Raw genomic sequence first — 14,707 nt, 5'->3', positions numbered from 1 at the left:
TGAGGCATAGAGCATATATTTTATTGATATCAGCATAACATCAGTAAAACACCCCTTAACAAAAAGTTTTAATATTTTACAGACTACTACCTTATTTACAAATGCACTTCGGGTTTTATCTTTATTACAGAAGCAAACATATAAATACATATCGGTATCACCTTATCATATAGCCTTTTAGTGCTCCAACAGTTTAAAAACAGCTGAATAGAAGTAATGGTATAGAGAAGATCTCGTTATATTTCTTCAGAACATTTTAAAACAGACAATAAAATCAGTTCTTCTGCATTATTTAAAAGCTGTAAATGGGATCAAAAGGCACATTTCCAGGTGTCCGGGTTGGTATGCGAGGACTGCATTTGAAATGACGTCCCATAGATATGCCAGATTATGCCTTCTTCGTGTGTTTTGTATGAAAAATGTCCACAGTAGTCTCATGACACTCTCTTAAATCGTAATCACAGTATCCGACAGAGAAGCGACCCTTGAAGAGAGAAAAAAAAGTGCATGCATGCATGAACAAACAGCAGGTTTTCTTCTGAACACAGGTGTAAACGCTTAATAAACACGACTGTACAAGCACGATTACGGTTTAATTTAGATGGTACCTTGGGTTTTTTAAAATAATCGAGTCCCCTGCCAATCTTAATAATCCAGCCATTATCAAACCTGAGAAAACAAAATTGATATATAGATTTTAGACATAGAACAATGTAGTAACATTAACGGCCAGTGTGTTTACTGTAATGTACAGTAAATGAGAATGATCTGAGATGTACCTGATCTCCCGGTCATGAATAGTAGAGGAGTACTGGATGTCCAGACAGACGTTTTGACTCTGCAGAGACTGCTTTATTTCTGCCAGGGCACTGGTTTGCTGAGAGCTGTTCTGAAAACCACAAGATTAAGGTCAACACTAATGGAAGCCTCCGATGAAAAAAAATGACAAATATTAAACATAGTTTTCTGTGTGTTAGTCAATGCAAATCTAAAACGGTTTGAGGAAGTTGGAAAAATGTACCTCATCCTGCGAGGTCAGAAGGTGAATCGTCTTTACTTTACACGGGCACTTCAGCAGCATTTCACAGAAACGAAGGAAATTATACAGCTGGGGAAAGAAAACAGTTGTAAGATGTCATTCTGAGATGCATAACTGCGTTATACTGTGCATTCAGGAGCATCACTGCAGTCTCTACCTGATGGACATGCCGTACATAAGCATCTTCCACCCAGACTTCAGTCAGTCCGTCTCTAGTGTAGGGTTTGAAGAGCGATTCATAGCTGAAACCAATGGAACTGTCTGCTATCTTTATCTGCTCGTGGTATTTACCCTCTAACAGATGAAACAACAATGAGAAATCTGAGCCAATGTGAAGAGCAAAAGTTGTTTAAACCAGGGGCTTTCGATCTTGTAGATACCACGGGCCCCCAAATATGATCATCCCCATGCCAGGAGCCCTAAAATATATCAGGCAGCTACATATTATATGATAGTTATTTATTTAAATAACATATATATATATATATATATATATATATATATGTTCTCCAAACTGTTCCATAGTCCTTTGTAGGTTCCTGGAGCACAGTTTGAAAACACCTTGTTTAAAGCACTTTTTGTTGTTGTTGTTGAACTGACTACCTTCTTTCAGTTTGTTCACATGGTCTTTGATCTGTTCTGCTCGGTCCATGTAGCCTTTGATCTTCTCTCTGTAGTGGCCCTTCTTTGAATCATCTTTCACAGCTAGAAAAACAATCTATTAAGACTATTATCTCAATCCAACAGCAAAAGAAGACGTTTGCCATTTCCAGGCTGTTTTACCTTTCAGCACATGCATCAGGAGCTGGATCCCCTCCTGGTAGCACACCAGAGCCTCCTGAAAGCGCGAGCTGGTGTCCAGCTCCACGGCTCTCTTTAAGACCGAGATTGCGGAGCTCTCCATGCCTGGGAGGAAATCCTGAGCCATCACTGAAGCAGCACACTACAAACCGGCTGACTGTGATTCTCACATGTGCAGTGTTATTGCGTATTAACAGGACTTGTTAAAGCTCTTTCAAAAACGGGGGAAATAATAATTATGAGAAGCGCACCACAATTTAAGAAATAAAACCTTGAAAATCTTCAAATGCGGAGGGCTTTCGTGGTCCAAAGTTACACTGAATCAATGGAAGCACGTATATTTGTTTAAAAGTAGTCGAGCAGTAGCCTGTCAGTAGTCTTCGAAGGCGAACACAACTTTTTAAATCAGACGTTACTGTATGCTTTTACGCTTCCGGTAGGAACTAAAGAGTGAATGCATCGGTTTCTGTCGTTTCTGTTACATTGAAGGACCAACCCTCGTTTCCGCTTGTCAATAGAAGTCCATAAAATAAAAGCCATTGAAGTGGTTCTACCAATTACCTTATGAATTGTAACAGTGCATCATTCAATAATTTATCTAAAATTAAATTATAATAAATAATATTGTAGATGATAATTTATCTACAGAAAAAATATTATTTATTTAAAATTACAAATTAAATGCATTAATTTGTTCATTTTTCACAATATGTTCTTGTTGTTGGCCTATTTAATTTAAACAAAACTTAAAGTTTATTTAAGCACGGCATATTTGCACACATTGCATATATTAACTTTGTTTATGTCAATGTAGCACAAAAACGAATAGTCTCATAAAATGGTTGAATTATTCCTATAACAGTGTGTTTTGTGTAAAAACATTCTTTGTAATTTCCATACACAATCATTTTGAATTGGCATCACAGTTGTGATTATAATCACAGTAAATCACAGGTAACAGTAAAACATAGAACTATGTTACAAAATGTTTCTTTGAGTAATTGATGTGATAAAAAATTGGTATAAAGAGATGTTTTGGAAACTGTAAACTGATTTTGAGCTCATCTACTGTGAATTCTCACTACAGTCAGAAAATCGAATGGTGTTTACAGTTTTTGGTATTATCAAAATTGCATTCCAAACTGTATTTCATAACCAACATATGACTGTGACACAGAACATTACATACAAACTTACTCACAAAGCTTGTGTGACTTTATTGAACACAGGGCAGGTGAAATATTTAGGATAATGGCAGACTTTGCTTGAGGTTTTATGATTTCATTAATATCTCAGTGTTTGCTAAAAGTACCTGTGAGTGTGAAACTTTACAAAATAGCTATGTTTTTAATTAACTATATTTGGATACAGATTAAGGTGAATATAAAGGTGAAAATGTGGCTATTTCAGCAAAAGTTTTTAGAAAAACTAACGACAGGTAAATGTGTCTCATCTCTTCATAGACTGTGAAGTACTTGATTTGCATATTACCCAACACTCTTCAAAATAAAGTTTTTTTTTTTATTTTTATAAAAGTTTTTTTTTTTTTTTCAGTGATGGCAGAGAACCATTTTATTTTATTTATTTATTTATTTATTTATTTATTTATTAGTGTGCAGAATTTCAATAATCTAAAGAACCTTTTGTGCAGTGGAAAGATTCCATGGAATTTAAAGGTTCTACATAAATGTCAATAAATAACCTTTATTTTTAAGAGTTAAAGTTTTAGAAATGTCAAAATATTGAATTAAAAACATATTTTTTTTGTGTGTGTATTTATTTTGCTCTTCTCCTGTTACTAATTGAATCCAGTTTTCATGAATGTTTTCCTTCTCATCACTGCTCTGTCTTTTATTTATTTTTATTTTTTTGCTTGTTCATAAAGGGTCAACGATGACCACAAACAACATCAGAACATGAGAATGAAAAGCTGGCTGGGCCGCTCCAACAATTTTTACAGCCGAGCAAGACCGTTTAATTCACTGCTATGTGGGTGTAGTAGGGGGTGTTCTTTTAATGTACACAGTTTAAGACTTGGGTGGAGCCGTATTTAGTGAGGAAGCATTTTATAGCTTAAATGGCTGAGAAGACAGAGTGAGAGCAAAGGACAGATGTGGTCAGGGCAGCTGTGGTGTGGAAACCTTAAGCCTGCTGTCTGACCAGCACCACAGTAACAGCATACTTCCCATTCTTCCTCCAAACCTCAGACCAGCAACGTCCATTTCCTATCGCCAACTGCCCAGAGCTTCCTCCTGCTTTGGCATGAATGGAGGTTGGAAGAGTTGTTCAGTCAATCTGTGTACAGTCGTAACTATGGAATGTAATTCATTACCATGTCTTTGTGGTGGATCTTTTTATTTTCTGTGGAATAGCATCTTTAGTAAATATCTGGTAGCAGATGTGTAGTTCACTGCATGCCGCTGCTATAAGAAGGAAACTGTATCCAAAATAGCATGTGTTCTGGAAACTAAAAACAGTTTGGTTTGATCAGGATGAGGCAATGATAGATGTTTATTAGAAGTTAATTTTGAGTCTCTGAATATAAAAGTTGTATTGTTAACTAAATATTTTAGACATTCAGGGCTAAAGCAAAAAGGTTCGAAATAAATAAATACATACATTTTTGCTTGATGACACTTTAGTGTTCAGGTTTAATAAACATTTCACTGTTCAGTGGCACGCGTGTGGTGAGTCATATCGGAAATATGTATTTAAAATTAAATTTGTCCATCGATCTTGCTCATTAAATTTTATATATTGTTATTATGAATAATAATTTTTGACATAGCATGATCGCACCACCATGTTCACATCACTTGGTGACCAACTTCTGCAGTTATTTCCACTTTCAATCAGTACAAGTCCATAGTCCCCCATCAAAAACATACCCAATATTTTTCCTGGGAACGCTCTCAGAACTTTGTCTAATGTTTTGGCAAGGTTGTGAATAATCTTCTTCCGGTAACATTAAAATAACGTTCGTTCAAAGTCACCTTATCTTTATTACATTCTCAAAACATTAGCACAATATGACATTTATACATCATTTATGGAACTTATTTTTTCTGAGACATTTTAGTGGGACGTTCATCTAAGATGGTTTAGAGAACATTCAAACATTCCCATGTTTGCAAGATAATAAAACAAGACATTTCCCTTAATTTTGCCATTAAGTCACATGACCAAGACATTTTTTTTTTAAAACCCTAAAAAAAAGAAAAAGAAGAAGAAGAAAAAAAAAAAAAAAAACCTTATTTAGAATTATTTGTTCAGGTAACATTCAAAAATAACATTTTAATAAGGGAACGTTAATAAAATGTTCTTTTAATATTTTTTGTGAGCTGAGAGTTGTTACTTGTTTGGTACAATTGGATTTAAGTTGATATAACTGTAAACCGTTGCATTTAGAAATGCATCTATAGTCATCGTTCTCACACCATACACCACACCACATCACACACCCTAATGATTTTATTTACTGCTTCCTGCTAAACTGCTCATGAATAGCAGAGGGCAGCATTACACAACACATACTGGCTTTGAGTTTGAAGAGTTTGAAGTGCAGGTCATCGTCCCGTAGCACATCTGTGTACTTCACCCAGATGAGTTCGTCTGCCTTCTGTTTTTTCTGGAAGCAGTTGCCAGGCCAACAGCAGCCATGGTGCAGAAATCATAATGTCTGACAGTGGTCAAAATGGTAGTAGCTGTCAGACTTGTTTAGAGAAATGCATATCCTCTTCCTATTTCTTTTTCTTCCAACCACTAAGTTTGTGTTCTGCTAAAAGCATGAACGTTAGGCTACATCTGTTACAGGGGTGTTATGGACTGTCTTGTTTATTCAGCATGTTGTCCAGGAAAAGATAAACCAACACCAGTGAAACCAGAGTTGTTTATTAGTCAAGGCTTTATTCAATGACACATTGCAAACATCTAAAAGTCCCATAATATATTGAGAAAGTAATTCATACATTTTTGTTGATTAATATTGATATAAAAAAAAAAAAAGTGAAATGCATGTTGCCCATACCTTTCATTAACCATGCCTTGCCACCTGTGACTAAAAAGATAGATCTGTAAACACTGCGTGCTAGAGAAGACAAAGTATAAGACCAGGACAGAGAGACAGAAAGGGAGAGAGATGTGTGAATGAGCTGTAGAGTCCGAGCGCCAGGGTGACGCAGGCGGCCGCAAGAGAGGGCTTATAAAATGTGAATCATCTTGCACCCTGTTTTTAGCCAAACCATGAAAATGCTGGAATGAAAGGGCACTTAATTTAGACTCCTCTTTTTTAACTTTCCTGTGGCTGGCAATTCATGCATGGCAGCAAGTAGACCGGATTTTGGGAGAGAAGGGAATGGGAACAGTTTGGCCAGGGGGGGCGGCACTTTACCCAGCACTCAACTCTAGAGCCTATTAGTGCGCCCACGAAGCTGCCATCTTCAATTTACTGTTACTGAAGAGGTGAGGAACAGAGAGGAGAGAAGTGGAGATGCTTGCTGACAAGTATCTGTTGAAACAGAAAACATAGTGTGGACACAATGTTGCTGTGCATTTGCTTATATATGTCAGGATCTCCAGCTGGAGTGCCCATGAGATCCTCTAGAGGGCACTCCATCTTAAACTGTATCATTGTTTCCCGGACTACATCTCCCATAACTCCCCATGCCAGTGTAACGGAGGCCAGCGGGTAGGTACTGTGCATGTAAACCTCGCTCCCCTGATCTCAAGAGACACACTAGCGACTAATGCTAGTGGCTGTAGTCATTTAGCCTCCTTGTTAGTGCATCCGCCTCCCATGCTGGAGATCAGGTCCGAGGCCCACTCGGAGCAAGTACGAGATGTGGCGGTGAGGACCCGGAAGAAAGGGGTTACACCAGGAACTGTTTACACCTACAGGTGTTTCCATTTAGAAGGACTATTTAAATTGCACTCATTCACATTGTGAAGTATTGTTTTGCTGGAGCAGACTCTACCAAGCGTTTTCATTTGCCATTGCCATTGCCTTATTTTGTACTTTGGACTGCTCAATTGGATTTTGACCATTGCCTGTTCCTTTGGATTACTCTTTTGTCTTTACTTTGGATTACCTTATTTTTTGGACCATAAGTCGCACCTGAGTATAAGTCGCATCAGTCCAAAAATATGTCATGATGAGGAAAAAAACATATATAGAGCGCCATCTCGTGGCTGTAGATGGTAATGTTTTCTCTTGGTTCATTTCTCTCGGTTAATATCAAATTAATTTTGATAAATAAGTCACACCTGACTATGAGTCGCAGGACCAGCCAAACTATGAAAAAAAGTTTGATTTATAGTCCAGAAAATACGGACTATATATATTGAAAATACATTGTTTGCTGGATCTTGACCTTGCCTGTTCGACCATGTCTTTGTGTTAATAAAGCTTGCACTTGGCTCTGTCTAAAGAGTCCCATTACAACATGACTGAACTAATGTTTCCAAAAGGCACAATTAAAGAGTGTGAACTGAAATTAACTTCACCTTTGCTAGTCAATTTTGAACATTTCCCTCATTCACAAAGGCCTGTATAGTTAAATCAACATTATTCAACATTTGTGGGATGTTGATTCTAGGGATTTCGAAATTAATCATTGCATCGATGCAGTAATAGACTCAAGTATAGCCTATGATGTCATTTGCATATAGGCTTGTCACACGAGTATAAAAAATGCACTCTCTATTTTTAAATGGGAGATTTGCTTTTTCCGGCACAAATGTGTGCTAGAAACAAATGCGGTGGGTTTCATTGAACAGAATATGTGCTGTGAGACACATGCACATTGCTTGACAGTGCTTCTACTTCAAATCGCTTTTATTTTAGTATTTTACTTTAGATATGCTTTCATTTCTGCCATTTAGAATGCAGTACGTATTAAATGCATGAAACTAACATACTGACAGACTTTCATGTGCACCTTGAGTTTGTTTGTCCTGAAGCTGAAGCATCTACTTTTATGATATGCAATTGATGTAAACAGTCAGCTATGTTTTCAGAACAGGACAAATATCTGATATGTGGAAATAGATCTGTGCATTCGTGTGAATGCAGTCTATTAAAGCTGCCAGTGTCTATGGTCTCATCAGTAATAATCAAAAGGCAATAATGCTGAGAAAAAAGAAAAACCCATAACTATGATTATCTGTAAACATTCGATACTTAAAACACTCCCAAATACTGAAAGTGCTTTTTGTCTATCAGTTGTAATTGTCCCCGCCTCCCAAATTTATATTTGCTTGTATGTTTTGAAGCTATATTTACTTTCAATTAATTATATATTAATTAATTATCGCAATTATTTTAAAAAGTAGCCTGCTTATAATTGTATAAAAAATACACAAGATAAATTTGATATAATCAAGATGCATTATGATATCGAATTGAATCGAATCGTTGACATGATAATCGTAATCTAATTGAATCGTGAATCCAGTGACGATTGCCACCCCAGTTGATTCAGCAAACAGTGAAAAACATATTTCAGTGCAAAAAAGGCATCTTATTGAGTGCTCGCGGTCCAGTACTGCACTGTGAGTAGTTCAATAAGAAATGGACAGAAGCTGAAGTCATCATTGTTCATACTTCTTTAGTGGTGAACAGAGCCTACAACAACTGTTACTATTTTCTCCAATAGCAAAACTGGTAGAGCACTGCGCTAGCAAGCAAGCAAGCGCAAGGTTGTGGGTTCGATTCCCCGGGAACACATGATATGTAAAAATTGATAGCCTGAATGCACTGTTTAAGCGTCTGCTAAATGCATACATTTAATTTAATTTATTTAGTTTAATTTATTGCAAATTTATTGTAATTCAAAAAAGTGACTCAAAGCTCTTTTAAAAATGAAAAAGTAAAAAAACTTTACAAGACACGTTGGAAATCATGAAAAAAATATATACCATTTAAGCAACTTCTTTGGTTGTAGCATACAGTGACATAGGATCATGTCTTCATAATATCACTATTTTTCTCACACAGTTTAAATTGATTTGTATACACATTTTTTATATATTATTTATATATTTTTAATTTATAAAGGGGATCTCTAACACAGAGAACATCATATTTGGCACTCAAGTCCTTGATATCCAAAGTTTAATTACACCTGCATTAAAACAGAACAGTTCTAGAAGTGGTCACAATTAATTTCTTATCAATCCACAGCTTTAGGTTTTTCTGTGATGACTGATAGATGTACAGAGACTGCAGTGTATAAAGGAGTCAGGGTTTGGCTAGTTAGTATGGCCCCGTTTGCCCCTGCTGGTCATAATTACATACTCTGGTACTTAGAAACATCTTTCTCCATTGACAGTCATTCAGAATTAACTGTGTATTCTGTCTACATAATTTTAAGCAAAATATAAGTTTCAGATCGTTTATTCCGTTATATTAAATCAGTGGTTCTCAACCAATGTGACTCCATGGCCATTGTGACATTTTCTATACAAGTAATTCAATTATTATTAAGCACAATTTCTTCCTGATAAAATATTTTAGAGCTTGGCATAACTAAAAAAATTCCATATCAAAATGCCGTGGAAACTATATTTATTTCCATAGCTTTTCCAGGTCCCAATCACTTTTTTAATTATTCTACCGCATTTTTTCAAGATCATGGGAATCCTTCACTGAAAATTGTCAGTCTGTTTGTGAACCACTGTATTAGACGTTTTACCATTGCTTGATTCTCTTCTGAAGGCTCTTAAAATTAAGAAATGAAATGGTCTTATGTTTGTTCCTGTGTGCCGCCTTTGACGTCACAGCTCAGGATAGTCACTAGTGAAGGTTTTGGGATTAGCCAGTTGTATTGTCATGATGTAATTTTTCTGTGGCTCCAGAGTAAGTCACAAAACATTTATGGCTTGAGTGGCTCAAAAACGTACATTTGCAAGGTCCTGTGCCAGCTAAGCAACTGTCCCAGAGAAGAAATGGACTGCCAACAGATACCTTTGTCCAGGTATTATAGATATCATTGGTATGTACAGAGAAAGCTCTCTGCAGTCAGATTTTTGATAGTTGAAGTTCCATCCTCCTTTGCATCATTTTATTATTATTTATTTTTTTTGTATAGTGGTGGTACACACACATGCATCTAGCACTGAGTGCTTCCTTTATTTCATTCACTTCTTTTCTTTCCAGGGGTAAGCTTGTTGACAAATTAAGACGTGTCATTTCAGTTTAAGGCATGCTGCACAACTGCAGTGATCTTTCCTTGTGCACATACTAACACACATACGCATACTCTCAGTGTATAATAAGCACTGTAACAGTGTGGTTTGCATTTCCCCATGTGCAATCGTGGAGAAGCCACATGAAAAGCCCTTGGTATTAAAGGACAAGTCTTGGTTGGGAGGGATTCTGTCATGCAACAAGACTGTGTTTTTCACTTTTTTCCCTTCATTTTGGAGAAATTCATCCACCCCATTAGACAGGGAAACCGCACATGAGTCCTTCTTTAATGGCCCTCGCCACCAGATTGCGAAAGAGAAGAGTATGGTGTTTTGGATTGTCCGACACTTTCATTAAGGCTTAATTAAACATGACACATCTTTATCTTTCTAATTATAGGAGAAGCATCTGTCTACATGTGTGTATATGTGTTCACAAGCTTGTAATCAGTGATTTAAGCCAAATGAATGATACATGTCATGTAAAGGAACAGTATGCACAAAAAAACGAAGAATGTAGAAGAACAATTCTGGGTTTCCCAAAGAACTTTTGGTGATCCTTTCTTTTAAGGTGATCTTTTTTTAATTAATGTTTTTAGTGTGAAGACATTTTAATATTATTTTGTGCAATGGACAATTTCCATGGATGTTGTAGGTTCTTCATGGATCCACAGATGCCAATAAATCTTTAATTTTAAGAGTAAAGGCAAGATGTTCAGTGAATAATGACTAATAATAAATAATGTTCACACAAAGCTGAATATTATATGACTTCAGACTTTATAGGGACTATTATGATGCTTTAATGGACCACTATTGTCCTCTCTATTAAAAAAATGAATTGATTAATATAATTGATATTTCATTCAGAAAATTACTTTGTTTGTTGTTCACATCAGTGGATTGATGACTTCATTCAGCTATCCATCTGGCCAGGCATTTATCACCTGCTGTCTGTCTGTCTTCAGACAAGACAGAAGTGCATGAAGACAAGAAGAGGCCATTATTACAGAGAATCCCAGAATAGACATCTTTTTATCATAAGCCCGTCCAGTGCTAGTGGCGAAGAAAAAATTACAGGGAGTTCCTCAAACGCATAAAAAAGGTTGCTGCGCTGAAACCAGGAACCTCAATAACGGTTGCATTAGAAACTCTTTAGTTTCCTCTCTCCCCAAATTTTTGAGAAATCGCTTCATTTCTGCCCTCTTTTTCATGTGCTTTGTTTTATGTTGAGTTGCAGCAGACTGTTTTGTGGCTTCTCTCTCAAGCCTGTGGAAAGAAAATACGCTCACTTGTGGCTTATTGGGATGCCACTCCTGAGCCTAACATCTGCTTAGAGGAAGATGTTGAAAGGGAGAGGGGTACGGCATAAAAAACCTGCTAATCTTCTGCTCAAATTTTCAGATTCATGTCATGTGTTGAGTTGAAAGACAAAAACAGCCTTTCTGGCTTTGGCGAATGGAGATCACTGGGCCTTTAGATCTTTAGATTCCTTCATGATTCATTTGATATTCTTGTGACAGACAAGTGCACATCAAAGATGAGTGGCTAGAAAATGTGTCCATAAACAGTGATTCACACCAGATTCTTGATTGCACATTTAGTCATGTCCTTAAATGCACATTTGTCACAACAAATAATGGACAACAGATGGAAGAACCTCAATGAAACCAAAAACAACAACAAAAAATTAGACTATATTTTAAAGTTACCTGCTCATTTTCCTAATATCTCATTAAATGTTCCTAGAAATTCAATTTCATATTTGCTCTAACAGGCACCACATGGTCTTTATTCATTACTCCACACTGGTTGTGGCCATAAACCATTACAAAAGACTGCAGAGCTATGTTCTTATTGACTGCAAAGTAGAAACTTCCCACTAATATCGGCATGTGGGGAAAGCGAGCAGTCTGGTGGTGACGCTGGGCATTGTGGGCCACTCCCTACATGCTGCTAATTGGTGTAATCACTGCAGTAATGAAGTATGGTGGTTTCTTCAAGTGTGATTACAGGTCGTCAGCTCGCAGAGGAAATGAAGGGTTGGGGAGCCGTGGAATTCTCTGTTCTATGGGTGTTGGTGCTCGTTTACGGGATGTGCGCGCGAGGCGTGTGCTGTTGTTTTGACGTTGTTGTCTGACGGCTGGCTGTTGTCAGGCATTTGCCAGGAAAGTAAACAGCTTTGACATTCACCAACTTCCTTATTGACCCTTATCAGGATTTTGAAATTCCTCACTTCTGACAGGACAATGTGGTGCGAGCGTGTGCGCCTGTGCAGTCCGACAGTTTTCTACAACACACCGTGTGATGTGACATACGCAGTTCAATACAGTACGTGTCAACTGTTTCCCACAAAGATAACATTTATAATCTGATGTTGCTCAGTGAGATTTGAAAGCTTTGAAGAATGGGGGCAATTAACAAAAACAAAATTGAATGTTTAAAATCACTTTTAAACTTTTCTCACTTCATTAAGGAAATAGGAACATCAACATTTTATAATGGTAAGCTGTAGTTATTCACTGTACAATAACCACTGAGGGCCTATTCCACCAAAATTAGTAATATTCAGCTTCACAGTGACCAATTCATTAAAGGAATGGTTCACCCAAAAATGAAACTTCTGTCATCATTTACTCATCTTCAGGTCCTTCCAAACCTGTTTGACTTTAGTTCTTCTGTGTAACATAAAAGAAGATATACTGAAGAATGATGGTAACTAAAGTGTTTTGGTTACCAGTGATTTTCAAAATATATCTTCTGTTGTGTTTGACATAAGAAAGAAAGACTAACAGGTTTGAAACAAAATCAAGGTGAGCAAATGGTGCCAGAATTTACATTTTTGGGTGAATTATCCCTTAAACTTATGCATATGAATTTCTGGTTGCATGTGGCTCCATATGGTTTCCTGGCAGGGCACAAATCAGGTGAATTCAGTCTCATGGGTATTTCAACCTGTTTAAAAGCAATGATTGTTCTTTCCATGAAATCAGTTTTCTTTTTTTTACTTTTCTTTTTTTCTTTTTTTACTTTCCCATAATGTGGTGTCTTCAGCATAGTTTGTTTTCTCTGCGTCTCCCAGGGAATCCTGAATCACGTTTGGTGTAATAATGATAAACCTGCTCTCATTCTACAGACCTGAACACAAACAGACTTTTAGGACAGCTCCCTGTCACCGTCAATGTTTTTACAAGTTTATGATGAATGAAACCGGTCATTCATCATCGAAGTTCAGAGCCAGATATTTCTGGAGAATAATTTTCCCTCATCCGAAAAGTTGAAAAAGGGGTCTTGTTTTAAGGTTGTTTGATGCGGTTAACTTGCCCTGTGGAGAAACAGAGTACCCTATACTCCCCATCGACTGCTCTTCAGCCTATCCTGTGAATACAGACTATAGAGGGATCAAAGATGGAAGGTCATTGCCCTGATGAACTTATTCAGGATTTAAAAAGGACCTTCACAGAGATTTTTTGACAAAAATGACCTCCTTTGCTTATCTCTGTAGGGTCTGTAATACCATGAATAGATTTTGAAATAAGCTTAATACACATCACACTACACAAACATGCATTTCTGTATGTTCACTATAAGTTAGGAATAGATTTTCAGCAGTGAATATTGACCTGTATGGTAATTTTAACCCTCTGAATACCCAACCCAGCAGCCTTACTATGAACAGCTAGAGTTAAGAGTTTTCATCTATATTAAACAGCAGTGTTGGGAGTAACGCGTTACAAAAGTAATGCATTACAGTAATTTATTACTTTTTCCTGTAACGCAGTAGTGTAAGGCATTACTAATTAATTTTCAGTAATATTTTACTCGGTACATTTTCAGCAAAGCTTGTTAGGTAAGCAGTTAGGCTGTTCAGACTATATGTTCAGTTCTGTGGACTAAAATGACTGAGGCTAAGGGGTTGGTCCTCCAATTGCACTTTATACTTGAGAAAGCACAGCCTAAGCTATGTTCATCATGTGCACTTTGTGCATGACAGTTTTGTGTTGTGAACCTCTTGAATTCAAAGAGAATAAAGTAAAACAAATGTGCATCTTGTCATGGCATTAGAGTTTAATTATGTTGTGTCTAATATTAATAGACCCAAACTATTCACAGATATTGGCAGATAATAATTTTACCTCTACCATACTTTTAACAGACTTTAATCATTTGTGATTTTGTCTGTCATCCTTTCTTGTCTTGAGCCTTCACTTTGCCAATTATATGCTACATTGTTAGTAGCCTGGATAGCCCACAGTCATTAACATCAAATTGCCTTCTACTGGATGTAAAGTGCTCTGTATTACATTTAGTCATTTTAGAATGTTAAGTTCTACCTTGTAGTTATCTTTGTGAAAGTAACTCAAAAGTAATACAGGAGTAATGTAATGTGTTACAATTCTGAGACAGTAATATTGTAAGGTAAAGTATTGCATTTAAATAACAGTAACAAGTAATCTATAATGTATTAGAGTTTGGAAGTAACTTGCACAACACTGGTCTGAAACCCGAACATTATCAGAAAGGCTATTCCAGAGTTTGGGAGCCAAATGTTACTTTTGAGTTACTTTCACAAAGATAACTACAAGGTAAAACTTAACATTCTAAAACAACTAAATGTAATACAGAGCACTTTACATCCAGTAGAAGGCAATTTGATGTTCCATAATGACTGTGGGCTATCCA

General features: G+C 36.7%; 1 protein-coding gene across 1 annotated transcript; it reads right to left on the bottom strand.

Moving 5' to 3' along the window:
• On the bottom strand, positions 1-2,327 carry LOC128019420 (MIT domain-containing protein 1). Its single transcript, XM_052605391.1, has 7 exons — positions 1,823-2,327; positions 1,643-1,744; positions 1,197-1,333; positions 1,022-1,108; positions 780-889; positions 609-669; positions 1-484 (listed from the first exon to the last, which is right to left on the bottom strand). The coding sequence occupies exons 1-7, from the start codon at positions 1,965-1,967 to the stop codon at positions 389-391; spliced, it is 738 nt and encodes a 245-aa protein (XP_052461351.1). The 5' UTR covers positions 1,968-2,327; the 3' UTR covers positions 1-388.
• Between the last annotated feature and the right edge of the window lie 12,380 nt (positions 2,328-14,707).

Source organism: Carassius gibelio, chromosome A9 (genome assembly GCF_023724105.1).
Source record: "Carassius gibelio isolate Cgi1373 ecotype wild population from Czech Republic chromosome A9, carGib1.2-hapl.c, whole genome shotgun sequence".
Classification (NCBI taxonomy): Eukaryota; Metazoa; Chordata; class Actinopteri; order Cypriniformes; family Cyprinidae; genus Carassius; species Carassius gibelio.
The sequence above is the reverse complement of the archived record's forward strand: the minus strand, read 5'-3'. Positions and strand labels throughout refer to the sequence as shown.